Source organism: Rhineura floridana, chromosome 9 (assembly GCF_030035675.1).
Source record: "Rhineura floridana isolate rRhiFlo1 chromosome 9, rRhiFlo1.hap2, whole genome shotgun sequence".
Lineage (NCBI taxonomy): Eukaryota > Metazoa > Chordata > Lepidosauria > Squamata > Rhineuridae > Rhineura > Rhineura floridana.
Window position 1 is genome coordinate 59,972,498 of NC_084488.1, and position 23,764 is coordinate 59,996,261.

Consider the following 23,764-nt stretch of genomic DNA (forward strand, 5'->3'; position numbering starts at 1 on the left):
ATAGGGCTTTGTTTCCAGCCCCCTGATCATCCTTGTTGCCCTCCTCTGAACCTGTTCCAGTTTGTCTGCATCCTTCTTCAAGTACAGTGTCCAGCACTGAATATCATGGGGCACTTTGTCAAAGGTTTTGCTGAAGTCATGATATATTATGTTCACAGCATTTCCACAGTCTACCAGGGAGATTAACCAATTAAAAATTATGTCTGGCAGGAGTTGTTCTTGACAAACCCATGTTGGCTTCTAGTAATCACTGCATTGTTTGCCAGGTGCATACAGACTGACTGCTTTATAATCTGCTCCAGGATTTTCCCAGGGATTGATGTCAGGCTGACTAGTATGTAGTTCCTCCTTTTTGCTCTTTTTGAAGATAGGGACAACATTAGCCCTCCTCTAGTTATCTGGCATTTCACCCATCCTCCATGATTTCGCAAAGATAATAGACAGTGGTTCACAGAGTTCTTCAGCGAGTTCCTTCATTTAGGATGCAGTACATGCAGTTCACTGCAGTTCAGTAGTGAAGTTCCATTTCCATATTATTCAGAAGTACTTTCCAACTTTCCAGTGTATTTATTTTATGAAAACTAATAACAGGGAAGTGAAGATTACTTTATACAATTTGTCTCATACAAGTATATTAATTTGTACACATCTATTTATTTTCTGATTTAAAAAATAATAATGAAAGAAATTAATATCATTAAATCCTGGGCACTCCTCAATGTCTCTCCTGCAAGACACATCCATTATTTCTGAAATTAAAATTGTCAAGGTAAAATATTTTGAAAGATGTTACATCATGAAAGTATTAATGTCTATATATGCCTGTCTATAACAGCACTGTGGTTAAGTTTAAATTCTTCCTGTGTTCCCTGAGTATTTTGTAATTTCCGTAGACATGGTGCCCTTTACATTTAACCTCCATTTGTAATTAATAGTCTGCTTTAAGTAAATGGGAGATCCATTTACTCAAGGTTAAGTAAATACGGATAACAGTTGATGCAATATTAATAATCCAATCAGATACTCATTCTCAGTGGGAGGAATAAAGTTCAAGGTTTCACAAGCTACAAACTGGTTTGTAGCAAAGGAAGGCAGCAGCAGGACATTTTAAAAAATGGTACTCTGGGCTTAAAAAGGTATGTGTGTAGCATGGCTTTAGTTCTGCAGAAAGGGAGGCATCCTTTCTGGGTCCATCAGACACATCAGTAAAATATGGTCCAAAATCCTCTCCAGAGACACCTCTCCCAAACTTGACTTCATATTCTATTCCCTTGAAAGAGAAAAATCCCTGAGCACAGTAATTCTAGAAGACTGATTTTTACACTGCATGTTTTACTCAGATATGATTGCTCATGTACAAAACTGCATGGGCCTCTCACCAAGCCTGATGAAACCAGTAATCTGGTCTGCCTTCCCCCAGCCTGGTGCTCTCCAAATGTTTTGTACTACAACTGCCATTCTCCCTGACCCTTCACCATGCTTGCTGGGGCTAATGGGAGTTGTAGTCTAACAACATCTGGAGGGCATCAGGTTGAGGAAGGGTGAATTAAGGCATGCATTACCATGATTAAGTCATTCTTCTCCAGGAAAGGTCACAACTAGAGAACTAACCTGAGCTAGTAGACCGTAACCCTGGCTGCCACTGCCATATCCTTTCGTTGTGTTATTTTGAAATGGATTGCCCTCTCATTCCAGTAAAAATACTTTTAGCAGAAGTTATTCTTTGTCTTCAGAGCTACACTAAAAATTGATTGTCTCATTTTGAGCTCCCCAGGGGAGGCTGAAACGTCAGGACTGACCAATTAGATGTTCAGGGAGCAGGGCAGAATGGTACATTTAGTGTTGTTTGGGTGAAACAAAGGGCATGGGCTATAGTTCTTCAGCTTTCTGAAATAACAGTGTATGCCCTAAATATTAACTGACCTGTGGCTGGAGTTGTAATACACAAGAGCAATAAGAGAAAACCCATACTGATAACCAAACGATTGCAGTGGGACTTCTCTCAGCCATGATAGCTTGGTCAGCTATATCAACTTGCCAAATAGTAATGAGGGTTTTATCACACACTGGGTGCAGAGCTGCAGTAAATGCAGCTACCAAAGTCTGGCATCAGTATAAAACATATACTAATTGAGGTGTTCAGTAGAATGAAGCATTTGCTAGATTAATGAATTAGATCAATACATTATTTCACTCACTTATTTGCCTCCATAACAGGACAGAGATTTGGTTTGCCGGTGGATAGGTACTGTGCTCCCTCTAGTGTTATCCATGGAAATCAACTTTAATGCTTGATTTGCTTTCTGGGAATAGGTGGATGTTTCAGAGAGAAAATCAAAGGGAACCCCCTTGGATCCATTAAGTACAAAATTTGCAGGATAAATAACAAATATAAATTTCAGTAGATCCCATTATCCAAGGTAACCTTGAGGACTATGAATGTACTGAGCACCTTCATCAGATCCCCCCTCATTACAACAAAGATCCATCAATATTATTAATGCTTTTTCTGACAGTCCCACTAGGAAAATATGAACCAATGTGTCTACACCCCTTTGAACAACACAGTATAATTTGGGCTATAGTTTGAGTGAAGACATGCAGGGGCAATGTACCAGCTGCTGCTAACATTGTATTGTGCTTCCTTTATATTTGTGTTGATTGATGAGGTTATAAAAGAGGTCCAGATACTATGTCAATCATATTCTTCCAAAGATTCATCACTCATTCTCCCAAGTCCAGAGAAGGCTGGTCCATTAGGAGAAAGGGGGTAACTGCCCCACCAAGCTCATTCTGTCCTCAGCTAGCCCTGACCTGTCTTCCTCCTTACAACAACCAGTCTAGGAAGTGGCACTGGCTGTCAGTTTCCTCCTTGTCCTTGGTCTCAGTGTTGCCTTTGTAGAACTCAGCAGGGAGGGGGTGGGGGACAAAATGAGAATTAGTGGGCTCTGTCTATCATTGGCTCTGACTCTGCCTAATGTGTCCTCTCTGCCTTGTGCCCTCCCAGTCCCAACTGGCATCAGTCTCCACTGCTCATCCCAGTATATAGTATCGGATCATGATGTCCAAAAAGGGCACGCAGAGGATATTATAAATAGATCCTGTTTCTTCAGCTAATTGTCTGATAGCATCAATTTACAATATCCTCTAAACAACAGAACATCTTGTGATCATGCTGGATAATGTTCAGCAGCTACACATTCTGCAGTCGCAGAAATGGCTCCCAGTTCATACAAATCTCTGTTTTCACCCACAATCACATGGAGAAGTTTGTCGTGGTGGTCTATTGTTTAAAGAGGGGAAACAAAATAGGAAAATACCATTAATTGCTCAAATGTTCCCCCTTTCATTTAAACCCTTTGCATCTTGCAATGACACTTTGGGAAATTAATAGTTTAACATCTCACTTAGTTTTAAATTCTAGCAACTCTCCACTTTTCTCTAGCCTACTATACTTTGTTTACTGGAGTCCATGTGTTTGATCCTGTTCTTTATCCTGAGTATAGCAACAGAGGCAGGTGAATTGCCTCTTGATGTGTATACAATGTGATCCCCACCCCTTTCCTTATTTTATAAAAGCAATTAACTGCCACTCTTCTACAGCTGAAGCTTCCATTTCAAATAATATACTCCCAATGGAGAAGCTTAGAAAATTAAATGGATTTCATGGTAGAGGTATGTAACGATTGCTTTTACAACGCTATATGCCCTTGTCTTTTGGAGATGTCTTTTGTTTCTTTTGGAGGTGATGGGTTTTATTTGATTCATTTTCTGCAGATATAAATACTTTTCTTATAAAAAGAAACACGAGTTTATGAATTGTTTGAGCATAGTTTACAGGTATCAGACAATGGCTGCCATCCTAGGTACACTTGCCCCTTAGGAGTCATGTCCAATAAGATGGGTTGTTGTACTCAGTTTGACAACACATACATGGGGTCGGAGAGTAGACCTAGAAGTAAACAACGAAGCAATGGTACCATCCATTAAAAAAAAAACCTGGGGTAGTAGGAAAGTGCCTATCTGCTTCTTGTAAGATTTGAGTAGAAAATGCTAACTTTTACCATTAGAGTTTTAACTCAGACAATCAAAAAGCAGATCATTATCAGACAATATTCCATAAAGATCTTTTCATATATATTGCTTTGCACAATAAATATTTATTTGTTACTAAAAGCTTTTTTTAACACAAAGGGCAGATATATTATCTCAAGGCTGTGCTTCTTTTTCTTTTTCTTAATATTTGGAGATGTATGCCAAATATGTAAACCTCTGTAACAAATGAATTAAATCTGGCAATGCAACAGTCCGTTGTGACTTTGTTCTGTTAATGGGATGGTATCCTAGCTGGTGCAAAATCCACCCTGAAGGATCTTTTTCATTTGGTTTTGTAGGAAACCTGTGCCAATAATTTTTCCTCTTGTCAAATGTTAAGGATTGTTGGAAAAAGCCAGGCTCTATTTAACAAGAAAGCCACTGCCATCTCTGGAAGAGAGGAAGAAATATGATTATGAATTTGCAACTTCCACTTCATTCCACGGGGTGCACAATATTGTTCGTACCAACAGCAAGACACGTAAGGCACTGTGGATGTTAGTGGTCGCGGGCTCCATTGCTCTGGTTACCTGGCAAATCGGCTGTCGTTTCAACAATTACTTCAGCTGGCCCACCACAACATCTGTGGTAGTTCAGTATGTGGAAAAAATTGAGTTTCCTGCTGTAACTTTTTGTAATCTGAACAGGTAAGTCACCCCTCACGTCTTTATGCCATATATTCTTTGATGGTGCAGATAATATGCGTGAGTCTTCCATATAGGCCTGTAGTCGGGGGGGGGATAGGGGTGCTGCTGCCCTAGAGCTCTGCTTCACCCACCCACCCTAGGATTTTTTTTTTAGGGGGGGGAAATTTTTTTTTTTTTAATTGTGACATGATAAAATGAAAACCTCCATTTAAAGACTGATGGCTTGTTTTAAGAAGCAATTTAAGAATAGGACACTCTGAAAAATTCCAAGAATAAGGCAGGGTAAGTGCACAACAAAAGCCTCATCTGGAAGACCCCGCCCCCAAGGTCTGCTCAGTCAAGACTTTCCCTGACTTAGGGTGGATTTTTCATCATCACAATCACCCTAAGTTATCCTGAAAAAAGAAAGCTTGTACAATAACATGACCTTTGAAGAGTAAAATATTACACCTTTGTATTATGAGCTAGAGTTAGATTCACTAACAGGCAAAAAACACTTGCACTTTAAGAATGTACCTATAACCCACAGATATTTCTGTAAAACTTCAAAAAGCAGGGAAATTGGGCAGTTATAGTGAACACCAGGGGAGCAGGAGACTTTACTGCCCTACAAATTTGTCAAAATGCAAACACAATTTGAGTTGGGCTTTTACAGTGCAATCCACTTCCTGTGTAGCTTGGAAGGATTTGGTAACATGTGCCTCTAAGCATATGGTGAGTGGTGGCAATACCTGCCATCTCCAAAGATGGAGAATTACATTTTTGTATGTTTGTTGGTGTTCTTCTTACTTTGCTTCTTTCCTGTGTTACTATTGTTTCTACAGAGAATCTAACCTAGAAAATTTTGTTTCCCTCATTATTCATCCTAGAAATCTGTGTCAAATTTATTTTTATTAATTTCAAAGGCTTTTTATTGGTCAATGCCATATTATGGTGAAGACAGCCTTTTGTGTTTCAAATTGGAGGTTATGTTCTATTTCTATTTTGGGTGATTTAACAGTTCAGTCCAAAACTGCAGTTTGATGTAAAATCAGACTGATTACAATTTGTTGCTACTTCAGGAATGACTCTAACTGTTGGAAAAAACAAACTTGGCCTGCCCAAGATGCATGTTTTCAGCCTGCTATGTTTAAACCACTTCATTTAAGGCAAGGTGGGCATGGTCATTTAAAAACATAGAGCACATCTAGAATTTTGCTAGAATATATTTCACCTCCCACTGTTTTATCTTGTGCAAACTGAGACACTCCTGATGTCCAGTGGAGCCTATTCTGCAGTGCCATTATTCCACAATTATTTTTGGAGTTTATTTAGTGTAAATTTTGCGAAGAGTTGCTGTACTTAACATATTCACAGAAATAGAAGCAAAGAAAAATTATTTATGAAACTTCACTAAAATTGACTATCTGAACTATGTGAACTGTATCTTAATATTGTTGCTTCCTTCCTGCTAAAACAAGATCACAGCACATATCTTGTTTCTATCCTTTGGGCTGCTCAGAGGCACATGTTACCAAATTCTTCCAAGCTACACAGGAAGTGGATTGGACTGCGAAAGACCAACCCAAATTGTGTTTGCATTTTGACAAATTTGTAGGGCAGTCCAATATCTCAGAGCAGAGGTCAGGTCTCCTGCTCCCCTGGTGCATTCACTATAGCTGCCCAATTTCCCTGCTTTTAAAAGTTTGATAGAAATATCTGTGGGCTATAGGTACATTCTTAAACAGCAAGGGTTTTTTTGCCTATTATTGCATTTCTCTGCTTTTTAATCTGGGAGGTAAGAAATGGGATCCTGGGCAAGTCTGCTGATGATGGATCGATCATTTGCATGCTTATTGTGTTCAGTGGGATTTACTCCCCTGCAATCATGCTTAGGATAGGTGAAACTGACCACAAGGAATTGGGAGGGGAGGGAGGGGTGGAAGGGCAGAGGAGAGGAGGGGGAGGGGAGCAGGCAGGAGGGGGAGGGGAGGGCAGATTTGACCATTTGCATGTTTATTGAGTTCAGTGGAATTTACTCCTGTGCAATCATGCTTAGGATAGGTAAAACTGATGGGGGGAGGGAGGGCTGCAGTGGGCAGGACAGGAGGAAGAAGGAAGAGGGGAAGAGAGGAGGAAGGGAGAGGACTGGGGAAGGAAAGGCAGTCTGATCATTTGCATGGTAATTGAGTTCAACGGGATCTACTCCCATGCAATCATGGTTAGGATAGGTAAAGCTGACCATGGGGGAGGAGAAAGGGAGGGGAGAGGGGAGCAGAAGGTGAGGGAGGGGCAAGGGGAAGGAGGGGATTGGAAGGTGAGGGGCAAAGGAAGGAGGGGAGGGCAGGTTTGATCATTTGTATGCTTATTGAGTTCAATGGGATTTACTCTTGTGCAATCATGCTTATGATAGGTAAAACTGACCATGGGGAGGCAGAGGGGGAGAGGGAAGAAAGGGATTGGAAGGGGAGGGGAGGGAGAGGGAGGGGCAAGGGGAGGGAAGGAACAAGAGGAAGGGGATAAGAGGGAGGAGAAGGAAGGGTGCGTTTGATCATTTGCATACTTTTTGAGTTCAGTGGGATTTATTTCTGTGCAATCATGTTTAGGATAGGTGAAACTGACCTTGGGGAGGATCAGGGAGGAGAGGAGGAGGGGGAGGGGAGGAGATTGGATGGGTAGGCACTGGGCAGAGGGGAAGACCCTTTCCTTTCCAAAAGGAAAACATTGTGAACAGTATCATTGCTTTTCAGCGATTCCCCCACCTTTTTATTCTACAGCAGGCACATGTAGTCTCCCACCCAAATTTAAATCAAAGCTGTCACTGTCCACATCCACACAAGACCTTTATTTCACTTTAGACTGTCATGGCTTCCCCCAAAGAATCCTGGGAAGTGTAGTTAATGAAGGGTGCTGAGAGTTGCTAGGAGAAGCCCTGTTCCCCTCACAGAGCTTCAATCAGAGCAGCTGACCGTTAAACCATTCTGGCCACTGGAGTTCTGTGGGAATAGGAGTCTCCTGTCAGAACCCTTCACAAACTACACTTCCCAAGATTCTCTGGGGGAAGCCATGACTGTCTCAAGTGAAATCAAAGTCTGGTGTGGGTGTGGCCCCCTGATTAGCCAAGCCCAGCAGCTGTGAGTCTGGCTTTTAGAACACTGACAGTTGGTTCTTACTGAGCATACCCAACGTTGTAATAGATTTCATTGCAAAAGAAATTAAATTAATTAAAAATCAGCCAGGTATTTTTAAAACTTTTAAACTCCAGAAGTTGAAGGTCAGAGTATAGGGCAAGGTCAGTAATAAGATTACAGGTACTCTGTGAACATGGCTGATTTTTAATTAATTTCAACAAATTATGAGAATTCTGACAGAAAAAAGTCCAAAAGCGGTCTAGGTTTTTTTCTGTCTCTTTTTACACTTTGAACTCTCGATTCTCTCTGGCTGTTTTGTGTATTGCCATGAAAATTTAGAGGGTTGTTAAGCAAGCATTCCTGAGTTTAGGATGATAAGTTTTGTAAGTTTTTGTTTTGAAATGAGCTTGTGGGAAGAATCAGAATGGCATGGGGGTATTTTCAATTTAACATTGCAGAATGCAAAAAATCCTCACTGGCTATAGTCTACAGCTACTCTCGTGGCTGTATAATTCCACCCTTTGGACTTTCCTTTGCTCTGCTTTTCAGTTTTAGTCTCAGTTGTGCTGTCTACCCAACCAGCAATAAAGAAGCAAGTTTGTTTGCCTACAGTAAGAAGTGAGAGTTTGTTTATTGTCATCTTGGGAATTAAGATGGGAAAAATGAGGAACCGAGGGAAGCAAAATTGAGAGATCTTTCCATATTTGTACAGCAGAATTATTGCTAAAGGTTGAAATAAAGAGATAACTTTAAGTGATCTAAAAGAATGGCTTTTTACTCTTTTAAAGCACTCAAGGCCAGTGCTAGACATGAGTGGGCACTTGGGCACCAACTTGCCCCTGGGTCCATGGTAGCCCAACACCCTCCATACAGGTGCTGTGGGGCTAATAAGCTTGCCCATGCATTCCACCAACTTCTCACGTCATGTGAATAATGTGTGTGTGTAGCATAGATGCCTGACATCAAGCAAGATGGTGTGGGGGGTGTCAGCCTCTTAACGAAGTGTCCACTGCCATCTTGGTTGATGGCAGGCATGCACACACAGCACACACATCATTCACAGGGACAGGAAGGGTACGTAAAGCATGTGGATGGGCTTATTGAAGCCTGCACTGACTGTACTGGGGCTGTGCCTGGGAGGTCCCTCTCCACAATCTGGCAGGATTGGGTTGCAGGACCTGACACTGCCATGGATAATGGAATGGGAGTGCTACCCTCCCACCCTAAGGAGGGCCCTTCAGAAGCCCTTGACGAGGGCCTGACCTGGCTTCCCTCTGGCACCGGCCCTGAAACCACTCGCTATACTTATAATCATAGTGGCTATTTTTTTCTTGGTAACTTGATGGCAAAGGATGGAAACAGCCCTAGAGGAATAGAAATATTTCTGTGAGCTAGCTGGCCGGCTGGACACCTAGACTGTAACAGGCCTAATATTTTATTTTCCCAATATGTGCAGCTCAGCATGAGGCATTTTCAGGGTTTCTGGACAGAAAAAACAACCCAGTAACCAGTAAAAAAAAAATTCCACTTGCTTTCCACAATTAGTTTCCAATTGCTCAGTTCATCTTTTATGTAGCAGCCAGTTAAAAAGTTTTCCTTGATTGTCCAACAGGAAGGAAAATCTAAAGGCCAGGAACAAGACAAGAAAGAGAGAATCTCAAGGAGGAATTAACAAACACCCTATAATATTTTTTTTCTCTGCCCTTCCCTAAACTTCTAGTATGGACAAGTTTGTTTTTCAGGTGGAATCTAAAACTGAGCTATCTAATGCAGCATCAAAGCCAAGTTCAGGAGCTCACTGTCTTTATCAAATTAGTTCAATTCATTAAAAATCAGATCACAGGTGCAAGGGGACTGTAGCTATAGGCAGAGGTGAGCTTTTGAGACTGGTATTCCTGGGGATCTCTCAAAAAAGGGTGAGCCAATTCAACAGATTAAACTTCATTCACATAAATTAATACACACTCTGGATGGAGGAGGAATGACAGGAAAGGTCACTGCCTTCCCCTCACATCGTCTCCACCACTCAGAGAGGGTGTAGATTGGTTGGTGCTATGTGCTTCTCCCCCCCCCCAATACCCCACCTAGAAATGTGGCTGCCCCATCTAACAAGGAACGCTGGCTACAGGGCTGCTTCCATACAACTTCTGTAAATTGCAATGTTACAGCCAAAGGCCTGCATTGGGTTCCTTACTCAATTTTTTTAATAAGCTTTAAGAGCTGCCTTGGAATTTCCCCCAAGAATTCAAGGCTTACACTGCATTTCTGGTTTATGCTCACAGATTCCAAACCCAAGCAGTAGCTAACCTGAGCATCATTTTCTTCCTATGGAGCATAGTGTCTGGAGTACTACATATGTTCAGTACCAAATACAAGTTTGGCCAAGAGCTAACAGATTTCCTTCAAGGGAATCAAAATTTCAGCATCAAAGAATTTACAAGGAATAATGGCTTTTATCTCAACGACAGCACATTACTGGATTGTGAATATTTTGGGAAGCCATGTTATCCAGAGGTAATATTTTTGCTTTTTTTATAAGAGAAAATATAGATATTGTGATAGATTTGGGAGCAGGGGCACTGGGGTGGAGAAACATACAGATAACCTTGGCCACAATCTAATGATCTGGTCTGATATTAGAAAATACACCCATCATTTCATATGGAAAGGAAACTGCATTTATGGGTCTCACAATACAAAGGGCTAGATCACATACATTTTGCTGGGAGCTATAATTATGATAAGAATTTTCTTCACCTCAGGCTTTCCATAAGCTATGAGTGACCGTTTGGAAGTACAGTTCCATCAGTACAGATGTTGAAATATACCAACTGTGAGCCCCAAATACCAGCAATAGGTCTATAATTGCTTGCTTAGGACGTTATAAAGCTTAGTATGGCAAAATTAAAAAAGGAATGCTTCCAAAAGTCTAATCTGAATTTCTTCCCAGATTTTAAAATTCTGAATTGCTTGATCTGGTTTTAAAGTGGCAAGAATTATTCATTGTTTTGTTTCTTCGTTTCCAAATTCTATACACCACATTTCGCTGTGCAGTTTACATCCGTTTCCAGTTAGAAGACCATTCAGGGCTTTCCTTATTCAGGACTTTACCATCAAGGGTGTGCATGGATAAAACGCCACAAAAAGCATAATTGATGTCCTAAATCCAATATGAGAGTTAAGCTCAAGCCCATTGAAATCATCAGCATGCCTAACTCTATGTTGGGTTTACAGTAATGTGATAATGCACTTTGTTATATTAAGATTATTTTTGCATGATGTTTGACCAACATGCAGGAGTGCATTTTTGCATCGGTAAACATTGCACAAAAACAGAACATGGAAGCATCATTTGTACAATTACATCAAGACAGGGGTTTTTTGTTTTTGTTTTGCAGAGTTTCATAGATGCTCATGGACAAAATGTCAGGAGGAGATGATGCATAGGCACTGAAAGCTGTGACAAACCACACCTGTTCAGAATTAATTGTAGGCATTCTTCCAGTTTAATTGGCATTTAATTCAGGGCAAACTCAGAGTGAACCAGAAGGGAAAAAATGGGGAATATCTTTATAGCCCTGAAATAAATCTTTCATAGGGTTTCCTAATTTGTTTTAAGGTAAATGGTGAGAGAAGCATCTGTCATATAACATCAACAAGCACTGCTCTGATCTGGGGCTGCCCAAAACATTTTGCTGCTTCAGGCAGAACAGCAAATAGTTCCCAAGAGGCCAGTAAAGCTACCTGTTACCTGAAAATGAAAATACTACGCACACCTCTTCCTGCATGGCAGTAAAAATACGATAATAAATAAATAACAATTTGCTGACCCTTAATGACACCCCAAACTGAGGCAACCTCCTCACTCTGCCAGTTCTCACTTCAGTTAAGCCCTAGGAACCATTGGGCTGTGGGCTGGATTTCACATTTTCATCTGAAATAAATCTAAAATCCAAATCTATAGTTGCAATATACTGTGAATATGCTAATTTACAATTAGGTAAGATAATTTAATTTTTAATTTTTCTTTCTCCACTGAAGGACTTTGAACATGTCTTCACTGAATATGGAAATTGCTTTACCTTTAATCATGTTAACATTCCAGCAAAAAGAAGAGTGAGTGTCTCTGGAAGGGGCTTGAGTTTACTTTTTGATATCAAACAGGTATAGATATTCAAAATATTTCTGCAGCAAAATCTTGATGGTAAAGAACAGCATCTGTGGGTGACTGTAATGATAAAATATTATTTTATACTGTGTTTATGGATATGTTTATGGATATGGATATTGTTTATGTATTTTACTTTGTAAATTAGTTTGATATGTCTTTTTATTGCACCTTGTGTATTCTACTGTAAACTGCTTTGAGATCTTTTAGATAGCAAGCAGTCTATAAATGGAAATAATAATAATAATTATAATAATAATAATAATAGGTCTTTTTTTAAAAAACTCCCAAAATTAGTGTCACATATACAAATGTTTACAAGTTTCCCACAAAGTCAAATTTCATGAGCAAAACTGATCATTTATGAAATTCACAAAATGTAATTTGTATTCTGAAAATTAATTTGTGTTGAAAGAATTTGAATTGGTGTGAAATTTTGTTTCAGCTTTAATCTGCAGTAGAGTCTGATGATAAATGGCATGAAGATACATAGTAGATTACAAAATAAAGATGCTGTGTAAATAATACTGTTATTTGCTTAATGTGAATTACAGTTGTAGATTATTTTTTATCAGGGTCATTCACAGATCAAGGCGATAACTCCTTCAAAAGTGATTTGAAATTTATCCCCTCTATTTAACTGTAAGTCTTCAATGCTTTATGTACTAGGCGCAGTTCACTGATGATCCTGCTCTTGGTTTTGTTGATGCCGGAATAACTTTTGCTATCCACTCACCTAAAGAACCTCCTCGATTTGATGGTTTAGGTATATCTACACCAGTAGGTATGCATGCTCATGCTGCAATCAGACAGGTGAAGGTAAGCATTAGAGTAGGATATGGAGAAATAGAAGTAAAAGTATAACTAGCCGTTTAGAATTCTACTAAATTGCATTTGCAGTCATCATCTTAATCACAATTATTTATATATCAATATATATGGCAGCTTAATAGATGTGCAGTCCTATGCATGTCTTCTGGGAAGTAAGCTCCATTGACTTCAGTGGGGTCTCCTCCCAAATAATTATGTGTTTGGTTGCATCCTTAGTCTGCATCCCTATGCACAATTACATTGATTAAGTCCCACTGAAATTAGAGGGTCTTACTTCTTTTTTTTTTTTTAATAATTTTTATTCAAATTTTCATAAAACATAGAAAACAAAATCATAAAACATTCAAAGACAAAAAACAAAACAAAACAAAAATGATTAAACAAAAAAATAAAATAAAATAAAATGTTGACTTCCCATTTGTCACATATCAAATCAGTTATAGGTCTACAATATATAACAATCCTGTCTCTTAAATCATATTATAAAATCACTTTCCTCCAGTAGTTATCTTAATTAATCATCAAATCTCATAAACATTACTTTATTCTTTCCACAAAAAGTCAAAGAGAGGTTTCAATTCTTTAAGAAATATATCTATCAATTTTTCTCCAAATAAACATGTCAATTAATCCATCTCGTTAATAATTATAATAATCTTATTGTCATAACCATAGTCCAAATAAACATTTCGATTAATCCATCTCATCAGAATCTGTTAGGTCCAATAATTTCAATAGCCATTATTCCATTATCCCTATTAGTTCCATCTTCCATCTTCAATAGTCCTGTTAAGTCCAGTAATTTCAGTGTCCAATCTTCCATTATCAGTATTCCATAATAATCTTGCTGTTGTAGCCATAGTCATATAATAAGAGTCTGATGGGAATTTCCTCTATCCCAAATATTTTCTTGCCATCCATTCTGAATAAGTTGCTGAAATACTGTTGTAAAGTCATATCTGTGTTCTTCTTTTTTACAAAATGCACTGGCTCATCTCTTAAGAGTTTTTCCATTGTCACATGGCTGCAGTTAATTCCATAGATTTTCTCTATATCAAGCTCCATCACATCATTCCAGTCCAGAAGATTATCCAAGCCATTGATAACTTTATCTCTAATATCTTCATTAATTTCTTCAGAGATAATGTTAAATTCCAAACAGTAGATTTTATTTCTAAAATCCATAAACTCCAGATCTTTTTCCAATTCCACATTTGTTCCAATCTCCAGGGCTTGTATCTTCCCTTTATTTTTTCTTTTCTCATCTCTGATCTCATTCTCCTCTCTCACAGGGTCCCCTATTTCTTTAAGCTCCTGCGTCATTTTGCTCAGTTCAATTTTCAGCTCCTTACTACCCTGTCGCAGGGTTTGTTTCGTTATCTCAATCTCATCCATTATTTTCTGAAACATAATTACTTCCAGATTCTCAGCCACTTTCTTGATTGCCATTTTTAAAACCACGAAAACAAAGCAAAACAAAAATAAAGAAGAACCACTTCTTATTTCAGCAACAATTGGGTTAATATTCCAGGCTTGATGACATCACAGTATAAACAGAGCAACCTGCCTTATCTCTCTTGTGCAAGAATGCAAAACAAATTTAGTTCCCAGCATCAAAACAGTTAGTGGCGTCGTGAAGAAGCAGATTCGTCAAAATAAAATAGACCAAAAAAAGAATAGTCCCAGACAATATAATATTCCTCGGAATAGAAATCAGGAATAGAAATCCCTCTTCTGTTTATTATCTTTAGAATGCACTTCCAGGACAGCTTTTTGCGACAGAAACAGAGATAAGCTGTTAATTTCGTGAATAACAGAGAAGAGCTATATCTCACCCAGAAGTTGTCCAAAGCCGATCAATCTGACAAATCTCCTTTTGCTGCAACAATTTAAACCAAGTAAAAAAAATAATAGAAAGAAGGGTGCTTGCCTGTTAGTCCGTTCTCTCTTTGAAGAAAAGATAAACGTATCGCTTAAGCAGATAGAGCTTGTTAGAAAGTCCGTCCGGCATTGTTGGCTGGACCTTATCTCATAAATTAATGAAATCCAGTCCTCCCAACAAAAACAGGCTTTGAGGTTGATCTCTACGTTTCTCCCTGCCCGGGAGAAATTTCATCAGTCAGGGAAGGGTGACTTCGCTTGTGCCTGCTTTTGGGACGGGCTCCCGCCTCAAAAGAAGCTTATTCAGATATAAATCAGTCAGAACATTTTTTTTTAGAGGGTCTTACTTCTGAGTAAATTGGTCTAGGACTGCATTGTGGAACTCAGTCCTACCACAGCCTGATGATTATCTGCCTGTGGTGATGATGTTGAGGTGGGCTTTTTCACTGGTGGTACCACTGTGGTGGAATGCGCTCCCTGTAGAAAAACAAGAGGCCCCTTCTGTACTTGTAATTCACCAACTCTTGAAGATGCATCTGTTCACACAGGTATCCACTTGACCCTAGTCTCTTGTTTTAATGGGATTATTTTATTGTATGTCTTAACAATGGACATTTATATTTTAATGTTTTAATGGAATTGTTTTAATTGCATGTTTTAATTATGGTGTATCTTTAATTATTGAGTATTTTAATAAGATTTTGTCACTAGTTTTTATATATTGTATACTGTTTAGAAGCCTAGTCTGGTATTTAGTAGTATATTAATTATTTAATCAATTAATAATAGTTAATTATCCAATTGCACAATTAAATCTATTTATTTATTGTTGGTCCCAGGGCAGTATATTACAACAATATTAAAATACAATCTTAGAATCAGTTGAAACAATTAATCCTTGATTATTAATCATTTTAAAACTAAGCCAAGAGGATAAATGATAAGGTAGATAAGGAAGGGTAAAAAAGCAGAGTACAAACTTCATTTAATATAGGCCTCCAACTTAGCTTCCTGTTCTATGTGGAAACTCCAAGGTATACTTGAGCTTCCTACCCAGAAAGCCATTCCCATACATTTCAACAATCTGAGGGTCACAGTCTTCTCTGGGAGTTGTCCTACAGAACAAGCAAGTTTACTACAAAGCTTTGAATTTATTAAAGTTTGGTTTTGACTGAAAAAGTTTCTTTTACAGCAATTTGCATGTGTGTAGTGTGTGGGGTGGGTGGGCCATGTTCAATTAAAACATTGACAGTAGCAATGGATATCATTTTTCAATTAACTCATGGCATCTCTTTCATTCAAGACAATTATTCAGGAACACCCTTGGGGGGAATGCAACCCAAACCTCAAGCTTCAGCACCACAAGATCTATAGCACCTATGGATGCATACAAGAATGCAAGGCTCGCCATATACAAATGTGGTGTGAATGCTTACCATTCATGCTCCCAGGTATAACTTGGCAGATATAACTTCCTGTATTTATTTAGGGTCGTCAAAGAAATCCAGCAAGATTGTAGGAATCACAATTTGGGGGACATCTTTAGCTCAATGTGGGTGTTCTGCTCCTGTGTAAAACCTACACACATACAGGGAGAGTGGGAATGGCCATGCTAAGCTCTGGTCCCACCTCATGGAGCTCAAAGGTCTGAAGTGGCTTGTGGAAGCTTCCCCACAATTTGGAACCCTTATTATGCTTCACGCTGCTCCCCAGGTTGTAGGGCGATAGTGGTAGAACTTAATGTTCTAGTCCCACTGTCCCTGCACAACATGACGTTTTATGCACAGGCAGAATGTCCAAATATGATACTGCTGTTGAGTTTTTCCAGATCCACTTTCAGTAAGGGCAAATGGTGTTCAATGCCACCATCAACAAATCAGGCCTGATGCTGTCTGGTGCTGGCTATGAGAGCTGCTTGGGATCCAGCAGGGCCTGAGTCAGCTCAGACCCACCCTCACAATGGCCTGTTTGGGGGGGTTCTGCTGGGCTTTGCCTGCAGGAAAACTGCTTGTGGGCCACCTGCCTGCCCATTTGGCAGGCAAAAGGGGAAGGTCTGCACTGGTGGAGTCATGGTGGCAGCAATCTGCAAGAGGCCAGCTGAGCTGGCAGAAGGAAGCAGAGGGATGCCCCCGCTCATTCCAAAGCAGCCCAGCGTAAGGGGGGGTTGAATTGCACTCTAAGACAGAAGTAATATAAACCAAACAAATGGTCCTCAAAAGTACCATCTATAGGTTGTAATAATATCTGTTGTTGTTAGAATTTATCACCTGCCCTTTACCCTAAGTCTCAGGATGGGTTACAACAATTCAAAATACAACATTAAAAACAGTTTAAAACAAATCTATATTACATTGGCTGCATAGCCTATATATTTGTTACAGATTCTACACTGTAGGTTAGTTTCAAATATAGGACTTTAATTTCTTAAGAAATCACAGATGAAGAAAGAATCCCACAGCTGAGGATGGAGATGGGCAACCTGTAACCAAAGGGCCTAAATTTATGCAGCTTTCAGCCTAATTTCAAAAACCCTCAGCAAGCGATCATTTCAGACTTGGGTGAACATAGGGTGGGTTATAAGAATATGAAAATACAACATTAAAATCAAAACTATATTATCTCAGCTGTCAAAGGCCAGGGTAAAAAGAATGCCCACCCTGGCTTAAGATATGAGTGTTTCTACATGCTGTATACCTGTATGGCTCAAACTCAAAGGAGATGATTGATGAGCCTCAAGCTAGGCTGATACAGATATTCAGTTCTTCTTGTTATATCATGGAGGTGTGACTTGCTGCTTCCATACTTTGTGCCTGGCAATGAAAGTATTGTTTTACCAATTCTATTAGTGGAGAAAGCAAATGTATGTTTTGATACCTTTGTCTTTGTGTTTCTCTGTTTCTCTCTCCTACTTATTCCACATACCTGTTGAAAAGGAAATGGCACAGAATGTGACTTGGAAAAATTTTACAGTTGTGTTTCTCCTGCACTGTGTAAGTAAAACTGAAAACAAGAATCTGAAGACTAGAGCATCATGTTACAGTGATTGTGTCTGCAGTGGACAACCTGCTAGACCAGGGGGCTTGTGTTGTCACCACCTTGTGGAATCCCAATCACACAAAAGCATCATTCGCACCAGGACATGACTTAGTTTTTCTCAGAATGCTTTCAGTGCTCCTAGCTGAAAGTTGTGTTTAGACAAACCATAAATAACTAACCCTAACCGTGGTTTTCTAAATGCACCCTTCCCATCAACTGTATAATTTGGTTTTCATTTCAGAAATTCGAAATGCTCTGGAGCAAGGGTCTGTGCACCCCCAGTAGTTCTCAACCTTCATCAGGTGGTCCATGGCATGTCTGTCAAAATACAATTAAAAATCTTACAGTACCTAACACAGTGAATTACAATTATACAATAGACAGAAAAATCATTAAGTGAGCCACCAAGACCCTCAACATTTTTCAAGTGGACAGTGAGGGGGGAAAGTGTGGGGACCACTGTTCTGGAGAATTCATAGAGAAATAGAGGCACTTATTTCTAGTGGAAATCACATACTACGATCTTTCTGTGATTTATGCCAGAAAGTAAGGCTGCTGGTATAGATTCAGCTTTCCACCAAATCTTGCAATTGATAAAATATCCTAGGCAATGGATATGCTTTATTAACTCTTTTGCTTAGGATAATAAACCCAATCAATGTTGGTTGTTTTCATTACCATTCTTTGCAGATAATGCATGGATGTAGACATCTGTAGTCATAGTGGGGGATCTCAGACCTATTACTTTTTTGGGAGCAGCTTCCCAGCCAGGTCCCTATGTATGAGCCATTCAGCATAAAAAGAGAATGTGTTAGCCACTGAGAAGAGTCCTTATCCTTTCATGCTGATTGGAGCCAATCAGAATGAAAGGAAGTGAGTCAGTCACTCAGAAGACTCATACGGACATCTGTTGCAGTGGAGTGTGGACTCGCAAGATGACAGGGAGAGCAAAGGAGATGAGGGCAAGTGGAAAGGGGGTCATGGCTATGAAGGTGTGTGGAGTGACTGTCATGAAGGGACCCTGCACTTCTGAATGTGCTACTACACTACTGAAGACATGTGAGAGTGGCATTTTCTTTTGAGCAGGCATTAATTTATGAAATTGGTTCCCATTTTAGATAACATTGAACTCATGGGATTGTGTACAGTAGGAACACATAATTCCACTTGCCCAGTACCTTGCGAGGAAACAGATTACCCAACCACCATTTCCTATTCAACTTTTGCAAGTGAAAAGGCCTTGAAATTTCTTTCCATCAAGCTGAAGAAAGACCCAAAATATATCAGGTACTTTTCTTCTTAATTGTTATGCAGTCAAGAAATGTGTTTTTCACCTGCACATGAACAATCTTTATTAATGTAACTGAAGCCTCCTATACTAAGAAGATGCTGGCTGCTTTGCTGGATTCAAAGAATTACTATAACTTCAGATTTCTTTTATTATTTGTTTCTTATACTTATATACTGCTTAATACTAAAACAGTCTCTAAGTGGTTCACAAAAAGGACAAATATTACATAACACACAATGAAACGGAAACACCACAATACAATATAACACAAAATTAACAATACAATATAAAATAATAAAATCCACCCCAAAGCAAAAACATAGCAGCACATTTGGAAAACATTGTAACAGCCAAGAATCCCTTCCCTTTTTGCCCAATATAATCCAGTACAACTTCTATAAGGGCACTACAGAGCCTTGTGGCACCTTAAAAACTCTAATAGGTTTATTTTAGCATAAGATTATGCTATGATAAATGTGTTCATTTTTAAGGTGTCAGACTCCTTAAAATGTTTGTAATCTAACCTTCCCTGATAGGTTTCTGCCGGGCCCTGAAGACCTGGCTGTTCAGGCAGGCCTATGGGATCTCTGGGGTGGGTTGTTTTTAATATCGGTATATTAATTATTGTTTTGGTTTTCATTGGTTTTTATTGTATTTTATTATGTGAATGTACGTCGCCTAGAGTGGCCATTAATTCGGCCAGATAGGCGACTCATAAATAAAATTTTATTATTTATTATTATTATTAAGCATCACTTTTCTATAGATAAGGATTTCTTAGATTATATCATTGGTATGGTGTCTGATTTTAACAACACTGAAAGCAGTCATAGTAACGATGGTGTTATATTAATCTTATGAAGGCCAAGTACATGAGATATGGAGGATCTGTCTATAGTACTCCTGATTTAATTTTTTTTTAAATATAAAGCAGCTGTAGGGGGCTACAGCTTGGGGAAAAGTTTTTAACCCTTTTCCTCCTGTGCCATTTCCCAGTCTAACACCACCAGTAGTAGCTCTACTGATAGGAAAAGTAGAGGAATGGACTCCCACTGCCATTGCTCTGATCAAAATCGCATCTGATTTTAACTAAAGATAGAAATGCTATGGATCTTCCACATCTTGTGCAGTGGTGCCTTCATAACAACATTTTTATTTAGCTCCTTTTGACATTTGATTGCTGTTCGCAAATGGGGCACTATCTAGCAATTACTCACTGGAGCATGACAATTTACAGGAAAATGCCTCTGTTCCCAAGTGATTAACCAGTCAGAATCAAACAAACATATTAATGAATGTACACCATAAATGATCTAATAGTCATCAATTGATTTTTAAAAAACTTAAAAAGGTAGTCCCAACTATTTACAGCCATATATCAAATATGTGTATTAGGAGTGCCTCAGTTACATCAGGAAGCCTAAACAATGGGATCCATTAGCAGGGTCATTAGGTAATTATAGTGCAACATGTTCAGAATGGAGAAAGTACTCGCAGAAAGGAATTATAATGTCAATTTATCCTTCATTTTTAAAGCTAGGTAATAATAGGGAAGTTTGGTTTGTCTAACACTGTTTAATAAGCAAACAGACTTTAATGGTTCAATTCAAAATTCAGAAAATACTGCTGGATCAGAATTTCAGATTGCTATTTTAATAACTCAAAGCATGTCAACAACAATCCTTTGAATTGAGTTTAAGTATTTACTACACAAATGGTGTCATTCTTCATTGATATTTAGTGATCTTAGGAACATTCATATATTATGAAGCAACAAACGAGGATTGCCCTAAGTGTACACTCAACAGCTTCCACATGCATCTACCTGAAACCCATGTTCCCAGGCATCTGTTTGTCAGATTCACACACTATATTTTTAGATGTATACCTATTTTGTTTTTTTTAAAAAACATTGCTGTGTACCTAAAAAAAACAAGGAAATGATCCAGTCTGCCTGTTCACTTGTACTCTGCTCTGTGGACATTGACCACCTGCTACCAAGCCCTTCTCTCCACTGGGAATCTTCCCATGTATATAAATCTACACAGGACAGGTGCTCATGAAGGATTACTTAAACTGACCTCATAATATGTGAAGAGGCTCTGAGTACACTGGTATCAACTTCTAAGTTATCTCCCCCTGCCCATGACTTGGGGTCACTGTAATTTTGTTTAAAGAATAAATTATGTTGTTCATGGATGGGGATGGCTAGATTGATGATGATGATAAACAATAATGTGACAACAGCATAAAAAAGTGTGTCTTATTATCCCTAGGAATAACCTTGTATATATTGACATTAAGTATCATGATTTGAATTACAAAATGACCCAGCAGCAGAAGGCATTGAGTGTGTCTGAGTTACTTGGTAAGTGACCCCAGTGAACATTTTTAAAAATTATTTTTTGTGTGATCACAGCAATGTAGTAATCATTGACACAGTTACTTATATTCTGCATCACACTGGTCCTCTCTGTTTTCCAAATAAGCATCAATTGGATCATGATGGGACATGATGTATAATTATCTTTGTCAATATTTCTATATAATATATTTCAATTTGCTTGCTAACAGAAAAGTCAACTCTTATGTTACATTCAGTTGGATCTAGAGCAAGTTTCCAATAGGCGTGTATAGTCGCACTTAGATCTCAAAGAACCCCAGTGGGACTTAAATTAGTAATTTATTTCAGTGGAATTGGGTTGTGGAAGTGGTCACGCTGGTAAATAGTTTCATACTGAACCATACATTATATTCAATTTAGGAATGGATGATATCCAACATTGTGCAAGTGGATTTCTGCTTGTGCAATGGGACTTCCCCTTCCTCTCTGTCTCCAACCCCCTCTCTAAATCTGCTCCAGAGTATCTCCCAACCCTCCAGAGCAGATTTTGAGCAGCTGCATGAGTGAGGACAGGAAGTCCCACTGTGCCAAAAAAAGTACTTTCAATTGGTGGGCAGCCACAGTTGACTATCACCCCCTGTGTCAGTGACTTCAAGACTGAAGATGAAAATCCTGGTCCTATGCATATTTACATAGAATTAAATCATACTGATGTCAATGGGACTTTTTTCCAAATAAACAGGCACAGAACTGACAGACTGATCTGTTTATTTCTTTCATTGCAGCTGATGTTGGTGGCCAACTTGGTTTATTTTGTGGAGCCAGTATGATTACAATAATAGAAATTGTTGAATATATTTTCACCAACTTCTGTTGGGTGTGTGTCTTTCTTCTACTGAAAGCACCCGAAGTGCCCAAATGGAATACTTCAGATCAGAATCAACAAACACATAAGAGAAGAATACAAGAATGTTAAGGGCTTGCAGAAAAGGAATGAAAGTGTCAAGGGCTGCAGAAAAGCAAATGAAAGGTGAACCTTTCTTTTCTATAAATGACATTCATTCTGAAGATAATGCAAGAAAAAGTAGTATTCAGTGCACACTTATTTCTCTTATGCAATTTCAAGGAGGGAAGGGAAGGGAAGTTTTTAAAATGATAAATATAGGGCTTGCTCATTTTGGTAATCTTTCAAACACTGCAGCACCCATCAAGACCGCAGACAAGTTTCCTCGTGCACACTAGAATTCACATCGTTTCATATTTATGTCAGTGGGATTCAGGCATGCCACATTTTCACAGAATTGCACCTAATGACATTCTCACACCCCAATTCATAATTGTTCACTTAAAGTTTTTTTGGATAACTTTCAGAGGAAACGGGGGTTGAACTCTCCTAAGCTTGGAAAGACCCTTCACCATTGCTGGCCCTCTAGCTGCTAGTTTCCCTCTTGCCATCCTCTTTCCATCAGTTTCTCAACTATCTTACATTATGAGGGGAAGCAGACAAGCCTGGTGAAAGTCATGTACTCACTCTAAATTGCCACGGTGCCTATCTCAAATGAAGGCTTCTGAGCATGCCAGTGATGACGGGAGCCCTGGGAACTGTATTTTTTATTCCTCCATAGAAATCACAAGGCCAATTGTACAGCTAAAGCACATGCCACAACTTGCATGCATTCTGCCACTAACAGGCCAGTGGATGCTCAAAAAAAGCACCTCTATCTCCGTACTTCGATAAGCAAGTTTCTGCTCGTTCAACAGTCAAGATAAGCTTAATATATAATCATATTGTAAATCCCTGCTAATTAGATATATAGCCAAACACATAATAGGCATAATAGGCTTGTATAGGCATAATCGGCATAGGACTGTACATTTGAGAATGTGTGACTATAATAATGAAATACATAACTTGATAAAGGTGCAAACTGGTAAAATAATTGGCTGTGAATTTTGCTGCTTTTCGGAGAGTCTCTGCTAATTTTCCCATGTGAAAGCCAAGCTGGTCAGTATGTCACCTTGAATAATAAGCTGCAGACAAATAATGCTTGTTGTTGACTGTGGGTTATGATTCTGCACAAAGAGAATGGTCTGGAGCTAGGAATTTAGAGTTTCCCCCTAAATAGCTCCACAGTCTCTCAAACACTATATCCTCATCCTTACAAGGAGACACAGAGCCTCAGGCATCACTACTTGGTGACTTTTTCTGCCCCTGCCTTCCCTTGTATCTGAGAACATAAAAAGCTGCCTTATACAAAGTCAAACCATTGGTCCATCTAGCTCAGTACTGTCTACACTGGCTAGTAGCAGCTCTCTCCAAGGTTTCAGGCATGAGTTTTTTGCCAGCCCTCCCTGGAGACA

The 23,764-nt window shown here is 39.0% G+C and overlaps 1 protein-coding gene across 1 annotated transcript; it reads left to right on the forward strand.

Annotated features, from left to right (window-relative positions):
* Positions 1–3,635: 3,635 nt before the first annotated feature.
* Positions 3,636–22,379, forward strand: ASIC5 (acid sensing ion channel subunit family member 5). Its single transcript, XM_061582936.1, has 10 exons — positions 3,636–3,675; positions 4,436–4,742; positions 10,135–10,366; positions 11,894–12,016; positions 12,690–12,839; positions 16,036–16,183; positions 17,666–17,722; positions 18,887–19,055; positions 21,336–21,427; positions 22,189–22,379. Exons 1-10 carry the CDS (start codon positions 3,636–3,638, stop codon positions 22,377–22,379), a joined length of 1,509 nt encoding a protein of 502 aa, XP_061438920.1.
* The last annotated feature ends 1,385 nt before the right edge of the window (positions 22,380–23,764 follow it).

Excerpts from the sequence above, each read along its gene's own strand:
- ASIC5 (XM_061582936.1), top strand. The coding sequence starts at position 3,636 with ATGGAGAAGCTTAGAAAATTAAATGGATTTCATGGTAGAG. Across the intron at positions 12,017-12,689 it reads TACTTTTTGATATCAAACAG|GCGCAGTTCACTGATGATCC; the intron begins GTATAGATATTC and ends TTTATGTACTAG. Across the intron at positions 19,056-21,335 it reads AAAGACCCAAAATATATCAG|GAATAACCTTGTATATATTG; the intron begins GTACTTTTCTTC and ends TATTATCCCTAG.